The sequence below is a fragment of the Callospermophilus lateralis genome, chromosome 15, assembly GCF_048772815.1.
Source record: "Callospermophilus lateralis isolate mCalLat2 chromosome 15, mCalLat2.hap1, whole genome shotgun sequence".
Lineage (NCBI taxonomy): Eukaryota > Metazoa > Chordata > Mammalia > Rodentia > Sciuridae > Callospermophilus > Callospermophilus lateralis.
The window spans coordinates 62,730,634-62,747,604 of record NC_135319.1 but is presented as its reverse complement, the minus strand read 5'-3'; the positions used below and the strand labels follow the sequence as shown (position 1 = coordinate 62,747,604).

The 16,971-nt window shown below is 44.8% G+C and overlaps 1 protein-coding gene across 1 annotated transcript in view; it reads left to right on the top strand.

The window, feature by feature from the left end:
* Pdlim1 (PDZ and LIM domain 1) overlaps positions 1–15,545 on the top strand; it is a 45,140-nt gene extending 29,595 nt beyond the window's left edge. The window contains exons 5-7 of the mRNA XM_076834330.1: positions 8,436–8,587; positions 14,555–14,672; positions 15,042–15,545. Of these exons, the coding sequence (XP_076690445.1) occupies positions 8,436–8,587; positions 14,555–14,672; positions 15,042–15,228 (457 nt within the window). The 3' untranslated portion in view covers positions 15,229–15,545. The remainder of the gene's footprint in view (positions 1–8,435; positions 8,588–14,554; positions 14,673–15,041) is intronic.
* The last annotated feature ends 1,426 nt before the right edge of the window (positions 15,546–16,971 follow it).

Here is a 16,971-nt window from a genome sequence, read left to right as displayed (position 1 = left end):
ATAGTTATTCTTGGATCATTTTCCAAAAGGCTGTACTTTCTCCATTAAACTTCTTTTGCATCTTTATTAAAATAAAACAGTTGGTCACATTTATATGTTTCTATTTCTGTATTCTCCATGTTGCTCCACTGATCTATTTGTCCCTTGTCAGTACCACAGTCTTGATTGCTATAGCTATAAACTAAGTCTTGAAATTAGGTAGACTGATTCCTCCCTTTTTATTTTTACTTTTCAGAATTGTTTTAAATACTCTTGTTCTTTTCCTTTTCATATATATTTTATTTTTATTTTTAAGTTTAATTTTTATCTTGGCGTATAGTACTGGGGATTGAACCCAGGGGCTGTCTACCACTGAACTCCCTGCTGTCTTTCCCTTTTGGCATAGAGATTGAACCTAGGGGCACTGAATCACTGAACCACATCCCCAGTCTTTTTTATTTTTTGTTTTGAGACAGGGCCTCCCTAAATTGCTGAGGCTGGCTTTGAACTTGCAAACCTCCTACTTTAGCCACCCAAGTTGCTGGGATTATAGGTGTGTGCCACTGCGCCTGGCAATCCCTAGCTCTTTTTATTTTATTTTAAATTTTGAGATCCAGTTTTGTTAAGTTGGCCTTGAACTTGTGATCCTCCTCTGCAGCCTCCCCCCCTGAGGAGTAGCTGGGTTTACAGGCAAGTACCACCACATCCTGCTCATAAGTTTTAGAATAATCCTATTTAATCTTATAAAATCTTATGGGATTTTTAAAGGCAAATCGAAGTAATCCTATATATCAATTTGGGGAGAACTGACATCTCTAGTTTTGTCTTGTCTTCCAATTCGTGAACATGGTCCTATGTTACTTATTTAGATCCTCTTTAATGTCTTTCATCATTATTGTGGTATTTTCAGTTTTTGCAAGTCTCATACATGTTTTGTTAGATTTACAACTATGTAGAGGAGGGTAAATCTACTTTTTGAGCAGTTGTAAATGGCATTGTATTTTTAATTTCAGTGTCCATGTGTTCATTGCCAGTATAAAGACATGCATGTGACTTTTCTGTTTATCTTGTGTCCTGTATGTTTATTTTGATGCATTCTTGGGAGCTTGTTAATTGTGAGAGTTTTTGGTAGATTCCACGTAATTTTCTATCTTGAGAATCATGTGGTATGCCAGTAGAGATAGTTTTATATCTTCTCTCTGATATCTAAGCCTTCTGTTTCCTTTTCTTGCCTTCTCCATGACTACTACTTATAGTACTATGCTGAGTGACAGTGTCTTGTTCTCAGTCTGTGGGGAAGACATTCATCATTAAGTATGGTGCTACATATAGATTTCTGTACATGTTTTTTTAATCAAGCTATGGAGTTTTTTCTATTTGTTTTGCTGAGAGTTTTTGTCTTAAATAGATGTTAAATCTTATCAAATAGTTTTTCTATGATATGTATAAAATAATATTTCTATGCTGTATAAGATCCATTTATTTATTTACTTATGCCTGTTAATATGGTGGATTGCACCGACCGATTTTTAAGCTAGACTTAAATTCCTGAAATTAACTCCACTTGATCATGGTATGTAATTCTTTTTATATATTGTTGAATTTTATGGCTATATTTATGAGGGATACTTGACTATGGTTTCCTTTTTTTTAAGGACAGTTGTCATCTGGATTTTTGTCAGCGTAATACTTCATACAGTAAGTTGGGAAATAGAAGAAGAGTTGGTGTAAAATTGGTTATTATTAATTGTTAATCTTTAAAAGTTTGGTATAATTTTCTAGTTAGACCATTTCTTTTTTTGGGAAATTTAAAGATTACTCTGTTTCAGAGTTATTTCCTTAATTCCTTAATGGTTATATGGTTATTCAAACTATTGTTTTCACATTGGGTGAGTGTTGTGGTAGTTTGCGGTTTTCAAGAAATTGGTTCACTTCTTCTGAATTGCCAAAATTAAGTGTGGGTGGTCTGTTCAGGGTACGCCTTACTATTCTTTTGTGTCTATAGGGTTTGTCGTGATGTCCTGTTTCATTCCCAATATTGGTAACATATGCCATGTCACCCTTTTTTCCTTCTTCAGTTTAGCTAGCACTTTGCCAGTTTTTTTGATCTTTCCAAGGAATATATTTCCCTCTATCATTTTTTTTCTTTTTTCTCTCATTGATTTATGCTCTTGCCTTTACCTCCTTTCCTTCCGTGTGCTCTGATGGTATTAGAGTTTTTGCTCTTCTTTTTCTTGGTCCTGAATGTTAGAGTTTATTTATTATCATTTGTTATTTATAAATTTATTTATCATTATAGGTTATTTATTATGATGATTATTGATGACTTGGATGACTTAATGACTTCGGAGACTGATTGGACTTCCCCTATTTAGTGCTATTGGTTTCCTTCTCCACTCCTCCCCCAGCTATGCACTGCAGGTTTACTGTTTTATTTTTCATTTTCATTCAGTTTGATTTATTTATGATTTCCTTCAGACTTCCTTTTTGACCCATGTATTATTTAGAGGTCTGTTTAATTTTCAAGTGTTTATAGAGATTTTCCTGCTTTCAGTTTCTGGTTTGAGTTCATTGTGGTCGGAGAACACCCTTGGTGTAATTTCAGTTTTTTAACATTGGTCGAGGTTTGTTTTATGGCCCAGAATGTGGTCTTGGTGTCTGTTTGCGGACCCTTGGAAAGACTTCATTCTGCTTTTGTTGGGAATGGATTTCAAATGCCCATGAGATCCTGTTGGCTGATGGTACTGAGTTTGTCCGTGTCCTTGCTGACGTCTGCTCAGTTCTGTTGGTTGTTGAGACAGCAGTATTGAATTCTGGAGCTATGATTCTGAATTGGTCCAGTTCTCCTTTTAGTTCTATCCATGTTTCCATATTTTGAAGCTCTGTCATTGTAAGGTGGTTAGCTTCTCAGTGGGTTGGCCTGTTTGTGGGTGTGTAATGTCCTTTTCTGTATCTGGTGCATGTATTTATTCAGATGTCCACTTAATCAGATAGTAACTGAGCCACTCCTGCTTTCTCTTGATTAATGTTGTCATGATATATATATGTTCCATCTTTTTTACCTGCTTATATTTTAATATTTGAAATGAATTTTTTTGTTGAGAGCGTTCTTGTTTTAGTTAGGACTTATATACAGATTACGAAGCTGATGCCACAGGTGAGGGCTCATGTGAAAACAAAAAAGCCCTTTTTGTCACCACTCTGTTAACTTCATTATTTTGAGGGAGTTGACTTTCATTTCAAGGTTGCTGGGCTGAAATGAAATCCATGTCCAGAGCTATGGGCTGCTTTTTTGGTCCTTGATCTTTTGACTTTCTTCTGGCTCCAGCTGCTCTTTTGCTGAGGCAGGCCTGCAAATCATAGACTAAACTCAGCCTCCAAAATCCTCCTCTGGAGGTGAGCTAGCTCAAAGGGAGTTTCTTCTGATGTTCTAAAGATCACCTCATCAGGCTGGGCAGCCTGGCTACACTATCACTGAGTTCAGGTCCTGAAATAGTGGTTTAGAAAATACTGAGCATTTAGGAAACTGGTGCACAGCAGCTCCAAGCATGACTCGGAGAAACAAGGACTAGGAAACTTTATGTAATGTATAGTTACTCCAAAGGAGTTGAGTTAGATTAAACTCCTATATTTTATTATCAAAGCTATAAAAGAGTAGGTTTAGAAAAATGTGTCCCACCAGTGTTCACCCGAAAATGTTTTTCTCTTTGAGACTCAGTCATGTGGATTATATTTTGTGAAACCATATGGATTAGTCTGTTTTCCATTGCTGTAACAAAGTATCTGAGCCTAGAGACTTTATAAGAAAAAAAGGTTTGTGCCTCAGCTTTGGAGATTCAAGGGCATGTGCTGGGATTGACTTGGCTCTGGGGAGGACCTTATGGCAGATAACATAATGGTGAGAATGTGGGCAAGAGGGAGAGATCCCCTGGCAAGATAGGTAGCCAGAGAGTGGAGAAGGTACAGGTTCATTCTTTTATCACAACTCACCTAAATTGAGTTCCATAAGACTATGTTGACCTGAGGGCAGTGCTCCCTACTAGGTTCGACCTCTTAAAAGTCTGCTTCTAACATTATCATACTGAGGACCAAGCCTATGACACACGAACTCTTGGGGGACACACTTTGGGTATAGCCAAATCTCAGCATCAAAGAAAGAATTTTCTTCCTCTCTTGTTTTTATATACACAAATGGGACTTTTGGGTTCCATTTATTTTTTTTTTCTTTTGATATTAGGAATTGAACCCAGAGGCACTTAACCACTGAGCCACATCCCTAACCTTTTTTATATTTTATTTTGAGATAGGGTCTCACTAAGTGGTTTAGGGCCTTGATCAATTGCTGAGGCTGGTTGCATTTCTTATGCATATTTTGTTCTAATTATTTTTAAAACATTGTGTTATCATGTTAATTCCAGAATGCCTAATGTTAAGAGTTTGGGTCTTAGGCTATTACTATGTGTGAATCAGGCATATCAGTGTTTCAGGTAAGGTAATGGATACTGAAAGTGCTTTGTAAATTGTCCAGCAGTGATGTTATTACTTGGGAATAAATGAGTAAATAGTATTTTTTTTTTTGGGGGGGGGTTATCTTGGCCTCTGAGAACTGAGCCCTCCATGGCTGCCTCCCTGCCAACCCAGTTCCTCAGGATGTGTCTGGAGTGCTCTCCTGCACAAGTCCCCTTATATAATGACTGCTGGAGCTGGGTGCTCTTCAGGCAGGGCTTTCTGGGTATTCCCCGACGCGGAGGCCCACACGTCCTCCCAGGGTCCGGGAACTGTTATGAGATGGTCATTGGCATCAGCATTGCTTGTCTCATAGACCCTAAAGGGAATGTCCACATGTTGTCTGAAAGTACCACCAGTGACCTTGCCCTCTTCTGTCCCTAGACCCATGACACACAGGAAGCATGGGGTTTATGGATGTTGTGGACAGACACGTGGACATGGGTAGCTTGCACTACTGTGGACACTACAAGACTGAAAAGATGGTGAAAACATTGGTCATACTTTGTCTGTGAATGTGCTTTTTCTCTTCAGTTTATAGTGGGATCAGTAAATCCCCAAGAAGAAAATATTCTGTGTCTTATCTGAGGGAGGAGGGTATTATTTAAATCATACTTAAATATATTTAGTTAAGTTATAGTTTTTGACAATCAAAATGGAGGAAATGGGGCTGGGGATGTGGCTCAAGCGGTAGCACGCTCGCCTGGCATGTGTGCGGCCCGGGTTTGATCCTCAGCACCACATACAGACAAAGATGTTGTGTCTGCCGAAAACTAAAAAATGAATATTAAAAAATTCTCTCTCTCTCTCAAAAAAAAAAAAAAAATGGAGGAAATGATAAACCAACGAGGAAAGATAGTATTTTTTTTTTAATTAGAGAACTATTTTTATAAGGTTGTTTGCTGGAAGAATATGTGATGGCCTTGTGGTTTGGGTTTTTTTCATTTTAATGTTTCCTTGGAGGCTTCCAGACATAACATACACCAAAGAAGAGGAGAAATTCTTCCCAAGAACATTCCTTGGTCTGCTCTTGATTTTAAAATAGTTCCAAGAGTAATAGAAAAAAGATTCGTCAAAAATAATGGAATGCTCTGGCCATAGGGCAAGTTCCAAGCTAAAAAGTCGGGCATGTCACTCGGGGAATGGGGCTGAATCGGTAAGCCCAAGGGAGGAAGACCCTTGGTAGGAGCAAGTGGTCAGGGTGGCCCACGGGCCTGCCGTGGGAGGCTCCCACACTTCCTGCAGATGGAGGAGAGACAAAGGCAGGGACCAGCTGCCCTGGGCAGGAGAGCCAGGATGGCTGCTTTCCCTTCCGCAGTGACCAGCTGACCAGCGTTTCTGCTTAAATGCTGACCTTCTCTGGCAGCAGCAGAGCTTGCGTCACTCCTTGGGGGCCTGGTTCTCTGTTGCCAGAACAGGACTGGAGTCCTAGGGAAGCACCTGCGGCTTCATGGCTGCGACTGACACAGCATTCAGCTGCGACTAGGCCTTTTTCTTTTTCCTTTCAGTACTGGGATTTGAACCCAGTGGCACTTTACCACATCCACAGCCTTTTTAAAGTTTGTAACACTCAGCTGATGAGGCTGACCTTGAACTTGTGGTTCTCCTACCTCAGCCTCCCTCCTGAGTAGGTGGGATTGCAGGTGTGAGTCATGGCCCCTGGCAGAACTGAGGACTTAACGTGTCCCCAGAGGCTCCCCAGGCTGCCCCACAGATTGTCAGAGAAGAGAGAGAGCAGGAGGGAGAGAAGGAGGGGAGAGAGAGAGAGAGAGAAGTGGGGAGAGAGAAGGAGAAGTAACTGGGAGGAAAATTACATGGGAACATAGACCCTGATTTTCTTTTTAAAATCCAGTGTGAGCTAATTACACAATGGGTGGGTGGGAAGTGAGTGAATAAACATAATTTGTATAATTATTGGCACCTGCACACATTCTTAAAGCTGGGAGGCTGCCTAGCGGGCTGGAGAGCTTGCAGCATTATTACTTAGGAACTACGGGTATTTATGTACACGTCTGTCCATTTGCGTCAATAACTTATACCGCCACCGATCCATCTGGTGTTTATTTGCTTTTTGTTCTACTGGCCACATGTCCCTTTGTCATCTTCTGAAGAAGCAGCTGAAGTGAGAAGGAGGTAATATGGGGCAGGAGCTGGGGACCGCTGTCCTGGAGAGCCCCCATGAACCTTCAGGACCAGGGGAAAGAGAGGGGGACAGGCACCAGGCCCTGTGGCATTGTTGGTCACTTACCTGATACCTGCTGAGCTCTGGCCCTGGGGCAGGTGTCCAGCAAGTCCTGGGCAATAAAACAGGCCAAGTCCCTGCTTACCTTCTAGGGGGAGACAGACACTACAGAATAAAGAGATGCAGGTACAATACACAGTGAGAAATAAGTGGCGGGTAGACAGTGGTGGGGTGGGGTGGATGGTTGTAATTTGGGTCAGGAAGCCCTCTCTGAGGAGTGCATCTGAAGGAATCCTGAATGCTCTGGGGGTGTCTGGGGAGACATTCCAGACAGAGCAGTGCAAGACAAGCTGGCCGGCCTAGGCACTGCCCAGGGCTGCTCTGCTAGAGGCTGGGTCAGGAGCTGCATTTGGAATGGGAAGCCGGGCTACATCTTTTAGGGCCTTTTTCCTATTTCTGTAGTGAACATTTACTCTAAAAGTTGAATTTGATTAAACTTGTATTTTTTTTAAATAGACAAGTATCATTGTTTGTTTTTTTTTTTTTTTTGTAGTTGTAAATGGACAGAATGCCTTTGTTTATTTTTATGTGGTGCTGAGGATCGAACCCAGTGCCTCACACATGCTAGGCAAGAACTGTACCACTGAGCCACAACCCCAACCCCTTAAACCTGTATTTTGTTATTAAAATAAGTAATTGGTTTAAAGTCAGATGAGATCACATAGAACCATGTCATGATGGAGTCTGATTCATTTATTTAAAATATCCTACTGGCCTCTGGTTGAAACCAAGCCTGTCCTGCAGCTGAGATTGGCCTCAGAGGGACAAATTAGGCAGCTGGTCAGTCAAGTCATGGTGTGGCTTGGACACTTGGAGAGCTGGGGCGGTGAGGAGGGTCAGATTCAGGATAGACTCTGCAGGAATCCATCCTGTAGAACTCTCTGGAGTCTCCTGTTTACCTTCTTTCCTTGAAACCTGGCAGCACAGGTCTCCTCCCACTGGAAAAAGGAGCAGGGGTAGAGAGGCGGGTGTGTGTGTGTGTGTGTGTGTGTGTGTGTGTGTGTGTGTGTGTGTGTGTGTGTGTTTTTGGTGGAGGAGCGAGGGGAGCGCTCACAACAGTGCCTGTCTCATCCTGTTCTGAGGCACCCAGAGGGACAGGAGGAAGGCACGGGAGGCAAGGCCTGGCTTGCCTAGTCCCTGGGCTCAAACTCTTCACAGTTTGCAAAGAACGTGCTCATTGCATGGTCGCCCTCATCCCTGTGAACTAGGCAGGACAGATACTGTTACGGTGTGATACGTGAGGCTGGAGCTGGTGGAGACAGGGAAAGCCTGTGAGGTCCGCGGGAGTAAAGAACAGTGATTTCTGCTTATGAGAGGAATGTATGTGGTCCCTCCTCGGGGGACTCAGCTGAGATTTTAGTGGTCAGATTGTGGTCAACACATTCCTTCCTCCAAGTTTTCCCTTGACATAATGTTTATGTAATTTAAAAAGAAGTAAAGCATTCCCCTTCCATTGGATTAAGCCAAAATGTAATTGAATTACTAAAACCATTAGGAAAAATAGCCTCTTGCTGCATTGAAGCCATAGGCAGCTTTGACTACGAGGACACCCCGTGGTATTGGCAGAAGGTCTACAGCTGGGCTGGGAGATGGGATAATTTCTACCCATCCATTGAATCAGGCGTGTCTGTTTGGGGGCGGGGAGTGTCTGGTGAAGTCGTTGCTCACTTCTGATATGTCCTAATAAATTTCCAAACATTCTTTACAGCTTAGACCATCCTCAGCCTTCAGGCGGCCTTGCCATCAGCAAAGAATCTGAAGTTTACAAGATGCTTCAGGAGAAACAGGAGTTAAATGAGCCCCCGAAACAGTCCACGTCATTCCTGGTTTTGCAGGAAATCCTAGAATCAGAGGAAAAAGGTAATCAGCCTTACCTATGGTCAGAGGCTCTTGTTCAAGGCCTGGTGTGAGGTTTGGTCATTGATAACCCAGGTGAGTGCAGCTGGAGTAGGTAGAAGGCACAGTGTGCTTGGAGGCTTGAGCTAATAATCCTCCTCAGCCTCTCAGGTAGCTGGAATTGTAGGCACGTGCTCCTGCGTGGACTTGGTGTGGACCACATTGCTTGGCATGGACCTTATTTTTTTGCAATGCCCAGGGCCTCATGCATACCTGGCAAGTACTGTACCACTGAACTCCATCTTCAGCTTGGCTTTTAAAGCGCTGAAAGCTCATTAAGGGGGAGAGAAAGGGGAGGTAGGGAGAGGGGCCCATTTTCCCTTTGGAGCCATGGGTTTGTTTTTGTTTTAGGTGCATGACTTCTTGAAGGCCTGAGAGTCCCCCGTATGGCCACATTCTCACCCTGTGACCTTAGGCTGGTCTCCGAACTGTTCCAGGCTCAGGTCTCATAAGCTGTGCAAAACACCTCTCACTATGATCAGCACAGAGCAGATGCTGGTGATTATGATGGTGTTGGAGACTTCATTAGGAGGCTGCCAGTCAGCTTTAGCTTGTCCATGGTGAGATCTGGTGCCTGAGGCGCCCAGGGCCACCTGGGGTGGTTCTGCAGGGCTCCGGAGACAATTCATATTGTATACATCTCCTGTGTATTTATTATAGTGATGTTCAAGCAGAGAGCAGAAATAACATCTTCATTTAATAACCAGCATATTGTGAGAAATTGGTGACAAGGGGATGTGCTAAGGAAGGGATGCTTTTTCCCCCTGCTGTGGTGCCGGGGCACACATATACCCAGAGCCTGGCACTTGGCAAGCCAGTGCTGTACCAGTGAGTTATACCCCAGCTTTCTTAAAAATTTGAGACAGGATCTTGCTAAGTTGCCCAGACTGGCCTTGAACTTGGAATCCACCTGCCTTTGCTTCCCAAATAGCTGTGATTGCAGGCATGCATCACTATGCCCAGCAGGGGATCTTTTTCCCCTTCCCATTCATGTGGCCTGTATGTTGGCAGCTCCTGTCTCCCCTGCTCCCAGATAGCACCTCTTGGATTCTCATTTTTGGTCTTTACTGGTATTTTAGTCACTTTTTTTTTTTTTGCTTCTGTGATCAAAAGACCTGGCAAGAATGATTTTAGAGGAGGAATTTGGGCCTCACAGTTTCAGAGGTCTCCATCCAAGGACAGCTGACTCCATTGCTCTGTGCCCGAGGGGAGGCAGAATGTCATGGGGCAAGAGTTTGATGGAAGAAAGCAGCTTAGGCCATGGTATCAGGAAGCAGAGAGAGACAGCTTCCCTCACCATAGACAAAATATAAACCCCAAGGGCATATACCCAGGGACCTACCTCCTCCAGCCACCCCTACCTGCTTACAGTTACCACCCAGTTAATCCCTATCAGGGGATTAATGCACTGATTAGGCTGAGGGTCCCATAACCCGATCATTTCAAGTCTGAAATGATCTTACATTGTCTTAAGCATGAGCTTTTAGGGGACAGCTCAGATCCAAACCACAACACCTGGTCCTTTTGATGCCTGGCCCTCTACAACCTCTGTCCCTGTTCCTGGTCAGCCATCTCACTGGCTTAGACCACATTGCTTGGCATGCACTTTATTTTTTTTGCAGTACCCAGGGCCTCATTCATACCTGGCAAGTGCTGTACCACTGAACTCCATCTCCAGCTCTGGCTTTTAAGATGTTGAAAGCCCTTGTCCTCTTCTCAGACTATCCGCATGTGAACAAAGTCGGTACTCCTGGAAGGGGTGCTTGGGGAATCTCCTGGGGGAACCTGCTTCTGCCAGGCTGCCAAGGGCTGACTTGTCTGTGCAGGGCCTCTGGGGAGGGTCAGAGCTGAGTGCCCTGAGTAAGGGGAACCTCCCCCTCAACCCCTTCTGTTAGAGTTTCAGTTTCTTCTGGGGAGGCCCTTTGTGCTGAAGCTTCCCGGCTGAGACACACCCAGCACCTGGGCTTCCTCCCCCACGGTATGAGTTCTTTAGAGAGTGGTAATGTATACCCACAGAAAATTAGGAAAATGTTTCTTTTATGCTAAAAGATATTGTTCTACCAGCAGTCTCCTTCTTTGCTTGGAGAACTTGTGCAGCTGGGAAGAAATGAGCCAGACTTTGTATTAGTTCCAGTATTAGGGCCTGACTGACGAAAGACTTGGACTTGGGCTCCAGCCCTTGAGGGTGACAGGTTTGTCAAAACATGAGAAGCACGGTTTATTTTCCTCTAGGTGGATGTGAATCAAGAGGGGTGAAGTCAGTCAGCCCAGCCCAAACTAGGACATAACCAGAGGATGCAGAGTTCACCTGGGCTCATAGAGAAGGACCTGAGCAGGAGGTCCTCAGCTCCATGCTCGTTAGGGTCTGGGCTCCTTCCATCCTGTGCTCCATCAACCAAACCCTTGGTTTCCATGGTTTCCTGGCTACTTCGTGGTCCTAATTGGCAGCTGGTATTCCATCCATCATGCTCATTTCCAGGCACCAGGGAGGAAGGAAGGGGACAGGGGTGATTGGGTAATCCCCTTTCAGATGAGCCAGCTTTCTCTTTCCCATAAGTCCCGCTACTGTTTCATTTACATTATATTGATCAAGACCTAGTCACATGGCCACACGTAGTTGCACAAGAGTCTGAGAATTACATCTGTATCCCTTAGGCTATATGCCTTCTTGCCCCAAAGAAAATCAAGATCTAGCTAAAAAGGAAGAAGGAAATAACAGATCTTGTAGATTTTCCTGTCTCTGAATGTGTACTTTAGTTTTTCACTGAATGCAACAGGATAAATTCCAGTCCAAACATCTGTCACATGCAGAAGGCCCTGGGGGAGGGAAATCAAATACCTATTTTTACTTGGAATGAAATGGTCAAAGCCCAGGGCAGTGGCGGGTACATGGCTAAAGCACCTGATGAGGATTACTGTCATTTGGAAAGGTCTCTGGTTCAAAGAGCAGTGCTGTGGGGGCAGAAAGCACTGGCATCGGGATCTGCCTGAGCTGCTATGAGGCCTCCAGCAAGTTGCTGGTCTCTCTCAGCCCTAGTTTCTTCTTCCAGTAAGGCTGATAACAAGGACCTCAAGGGGTTGTTAAAAAGTGAGGGTAAAATGAGTCTTGCAAAGTGCCCCATGCACAGTCAGCAAGGTGCTCAAGTGATAAACCTTGGGAGACTCCTTTTGGATGAAATTCACCTGCTGTACCAGGAGAATAGGGCCTTGGGTTCCTCCCTCTTCATCTTGCTCTGGAGAAATGCAGAAATCTGCAGGCCAAAGGAGCCTTTATGGTTTTTCATTTTGATGGATTATATATAACGTAAAGTTTACCATCATAATTCTGTTTAAGTGTTCAGTTCAGTGGCTTTAAGTGCATTCATGTCATGCTATGGTCACCACCGTCCATCCACAGAACTCTTCATCTTGCAGAACTGAAACTTGGTACTCAATCAAGAATAACTCCCCTTTCCCTGCTTCCCCAGCCCCTGGCCTCCTCCACTCGCTGTCTCTGAATCTAACAGTTCCAAATACCCCTCATGAATGGGATCACACAGTTTGGCTTATTGTGGCTGGCCCATTTCACTTGGTATTAACGTCCTCAGAGTTCATCTGTGTTGTAGCATGTGTCAGAAATTCCTTCCTTTTTAAGGCAGAATTCTATTCCATTGTGTAGGTCTATACCACCTTTGGTCATCTGTCTATGGGAGGGAGACTTAACATGCCCAGGTGTCATGGGCTGATAGCACAGTGGTGGCCAGAGCTTCCTTAGAGGAGTAAGCTGGCCACATGCTTATGCAGGCTCATTTTGACTGGTACTCTGGATTCCAGGAGGATCCTTAGATGTCTGGAGTCTTACAGAGGACCACCAGTGCTAGGTTAAGGATCAGGAGCTTGATTCTGTAGGCAGTGTGGAGCCATGGAAGATTGTTGTGCTGTGAAGTGGATAGAAAAACAAAGTGTTTTATTTAGATCATTTTCAGTTTTTTCCCTACAAGTATTTGATATGAAGTTCTCACTGGAAAAAGAGAAATTTGGAAATATTTGTGGTTGCCTGGGGTCCAGTAGCAAACTAGTTGAGAAGTAAGGAAGAAGAGAGATTTCTTTGAATTTCAGTGTTGGCTGTATAAGTGAGAGGAAAAAAACCCCGGAGCCAGCAGGTGGCGCTGCAGGACTGGACAAGTTGCTGTGCTGCTCCATCCTCCGCGTGGACTCTCCCCCCGCCCCAGGGTGAGAGTAGCTTTCCTGCTCCAGTTAGGAAAACCAAAACTGTTACCTAGGGGACAAAATCACTCCCAGCAGAGAACTAGTGACTAGAGGGAAGCATGGAATGGAGGGGCAGGATAGCTGTGGGCAAAATATGCAGGTGATCACACCAGCCAGAGGCATTCTGAACACCCTTTTTTTGAACATATCTCAATTCTTGGTTCAGAAGCACTGGTCAGCATATGGGGACTCATTTTCTGAGTAGGTAGAGAGAAGAGGCAGCATCCTTATCTGTCAGCCCTAGGACTGCCTAGCATGGTTGTGGTTATGGGAAGGTCCTCTCCCACCTCCTTCCCCCAGACAGCTATCCCTCTGCCCTTGTCCAGTGGCTCTTGGGTCTGGGTCCAGTGGTTCCTGAACCGGCAGCAGCATCTACGAACTTATTGGAAATGTAAATTCTCAGGCCCCATTCTGGGCCTACAGAATCTGGTGGTAGGGACCCAGCAATCTGTGGCTCAACAAACACACCTGGTGAATCTGATATGCAGTAAAGTTTGAAAACAGTTGCTTTTGCCTAAAATAGCAGGTATATGGTAGTATTTTCTGCACCTGTGGATGCTAATTGAGCTTGTTTGGGGTAGGATGCATCTATGAATTTTCTGGAGCTTCTCTCGGGGCCTGGGATGCTCATAGGTGCCTGTTCAGAACCACCACTGGTGTGGAGGCATCTCTAGCTTCTTTAGTCAAAGCATGCAGGGCCAAGACTGTATCGTTCTGCATCGCATCTGTCATGGCATTTCACAATTCATTTCCATGTTATTTGTGGATAGTTTGCTAAGCCCCATGCTAGGCTCTGTGGGGAACTAAAAAATATACAAAACAAAGTTCTGGTATTCAAGTTGTTTGCAGTCTAGAAAACTGTGGAAATAGCTGACGAATATAATGGTACTGCCAGAACACATCGTAGTAAAAAAAAAAAATAAGTGATGGGAAAGCCCAGCCAGCTGAGTATATAGCAACAGTAGTGATAGTAACAGCTTATTACTCTGCAAAGCTGCCATGATAGAGGGCTCTGTTCCCTGAGATATGATGAGATGAGCTGTAGGCATTTGAGCATCTAGCAACTGGGTGCTTATTTCATATGCACCAAGCTGACTGCAGAAGATGTAGTAGATGATTTTCCTCTGGCTGCTTGTAGCATGCTGTACTGGAATGATTTTGTGTGGGGGGGGGGGAAGGGGGAGGTATTTTTTTCTGCATCTAGAAGGGTTTTTTTGTTTTTGTTTTTGCAGTGCTGGGAATCAGACTAAGCGCTTTTGCACAGTGCTAGGCAAGCATTCTACCACTGAGCAACATAGGCCCTCTTTCCACATCTAAATACACTGTATTTTGGTTATCAGATATTGCTTTTATTGACTTATTTATTATATCCACAAAAGGTGTTCGTAAGTTCCTGTATCAGTGTTTGCATGTATTTAATTCGCAATGTAATTTGTGTGCCCAGGTGCCTGCCACTGTAGATGGGTTTCAAGTATTTTTAAAAGTCTCTTTGTATGGCAGTGAAGGAGAAAATGAACATTTTATAGAAAAGGAAAATAGGAGATCTGAGAAGTTAAGTAACTTTCCTGGGACGACACAGCAGAGTCACATCCAACCCCAGTGCCTAAGCGGCTCTGAGAGAGCCGAGTGAGACTTAGGCAGCTCTGCACTTCCCAGCCAATGTAAGTGCTTTTGTCATTTCAGGGGATCCCAACAAACCCTCAGGATTCAGAAGTGTTAAAGCTCCAGTCACCAAAGTGGCCGCATCGATTGGAAATGCTCAGAAGTTGCCCATGTGTGACAAATGTGGCACTGGCATTGTGTAAGTACCTACTCCCTGCAGTCCACCGAGGCCTTGCAGGTTGGGTAAACCGTGAAAATGAGGAAACCTTATGGGATATGCAACACCTGTTTTGGGTGTAAATGAGACAACTCCTACCTGGATAAAATGGAGCAGGTCCAGGTCCAGGTGGCCCAGGTTGTCCTGTGCTGTGGAGCCCTTAGGTACTGAATGTGTAAAAAAGCAGGGCTGCCCTCTGTTGAGGTGGACTGGACTTCCAGATTAATGTCTGGCCCCGGGGAATCAGAAGCCCCAAGCCCAGCTCAGGTAGGATGGTGCAGAGCCCTGGTGTCACCTGCAGGTGCTTGTAACTAATGGAGCCCTCTCCTCCCTCCCTCCCTGCCTCCACAGCGGAGTGTTTGTGAAGCTGCGGGACCACCACCGCCACCCCGAGTGCTACGTGTGCACCGACTGTGGCACGAACCTGAAGCAGAAGGGCCATTTCTTCGTAGAGGATCAAATCTACTGTGAAAAGCACGCCCGGGAGCGCGTCATACCCCCCGAGGGATACGACGTGGTCACCGTGTTCCCCAAGTGACGCAGCAGACGTGCGCCCACAGCTGACCTCCAGCCAGCCTCGCCACACCCTGTCCTCTGAGTGTTCTGGACCCCTTCCTGCTCAGAGCTCTGTGCTTACTTGACCCGGTTCTGCCCCTGCTCCTTCAGCGCCGAGTCCCCGCTTCACGGCTGGCTGACTCACTCTGGCTGTGGGACGCCTGCTGTGGAAGAGTGTTTTGTCATTGTCCCCTCGCCGGCATCACTGTGCATCTCCCTCACCTCGGCTCTTCTCCGCTGCAGACAGACATCAGTCAAGTTTGAACCAATCCAAATTTAACATGTTTGACATTAATTTTGTTTTTACTCAACAAATAAATTTGTAGACTGTAAGACAGCGTGCCGTCTCTGATCGTTCAGTCGTGTATCTTGTTCACTGCCTGATGAGATTTCTAAGGCCTCTCCTCTTGTTCTGGGTTTCCTACTTCTCAGATTTGGCAGTCTTTCCCCCAGGTGTGGGGAACGTGGCATCTGAAGCTATGCACTTGTGTGTCTTCGAAGCTTGCTTCAACTTATGTGTTTTTTTGATGGTAATATAAGATACTTAGTCTGTTTTAATGAAATAATGTTTTCTTTATGTCTGGCTGTTCTAGGGCTTATCTGAGGAAAGGAATGATTCCCAAATCATGGATGGGGAGTTTTACCGGTTGTCCTTAAAATATTCCTCAGTAAATCCATGTCCAGGCTGGTTGTTGCCATCACAACCACTGTCCTTTGTGAAGGGAAGCAACTTTGGGAACATGGGCAGCAGTCTCATCAAGAGCTCGGGGAAATGGCCAGTATGTCCCCATCCCAAGAGAGACTGAGAACTCTGGCTGTTCAGAGGTCTAGAGTAAGATCTGAGGTCATCCTAGGTTATCTCCCGGTGACTAATCCCCGATGAAGCTGTTGGCTCTAACAGTGGTGCCCTCATCCCTCCTGAAGCCGAGATGAAATGTTTGCTGAGAGAAGTGGGCAGGGCACTCCAGCCAACCCCCTCCCTCCAAAGAGCAGCTCGGTTGGCTCTTAACAGTATTGATAGTTCCTGCCCTTCATTGACTTAAAGGGTGATGGTTGGTGACCTTTACTGACGATGGGTCTCTTAAATACCTGAGCCAATCAACTCATGAAGAGGAAGGTTTATTTTTGTTCACAGTTTTAGAGGTTTCATTCCACTGTCACCTGGTTCTGTTGCTTACCTGTAGCATGGCGGCACGTCATGGTGGGGAGCATGTGGCAGAACTGTTCATGTCAGGGCAGGGAAGCAAAAGAAGAGGAGAAGTCCAGGATCCTACTGTCCCCTTGAAGAGCGTGTTCCCTCGGGGATGTAAGACCTCCTGGTAGGCCCCACCTCCTCCACCACCTATTGGCACTGTGGGTAGGGACCAGATCTTTAACACATGAGCCCAAAGACTATATTTAAGACCCAAAGATACATTTCAGATCCAAACTATACCAGGAACTAATTAGATTAATACTAATAATGATTTTGGTTAGCAATGCTAGGATTTGAGACCACAGATCTGAATCAAGAATGGACAACAGTTCTAGTGCCACAAAATCCCGAGGTAAAAAAAAGTCACTTGATGTCTAAGCTCCCATTCTTACTCTCCATCTTTTGCCGTTAACAAGTCCTCACTTGAAACCACATCTGTTTCTAAGCTTGTAAAAGGCAAGGTGGCTTTATGTCTTGCGATCAGATCAGGCCACAACCATGTTGACCTTATGGACTTGGGGTTCACAATAT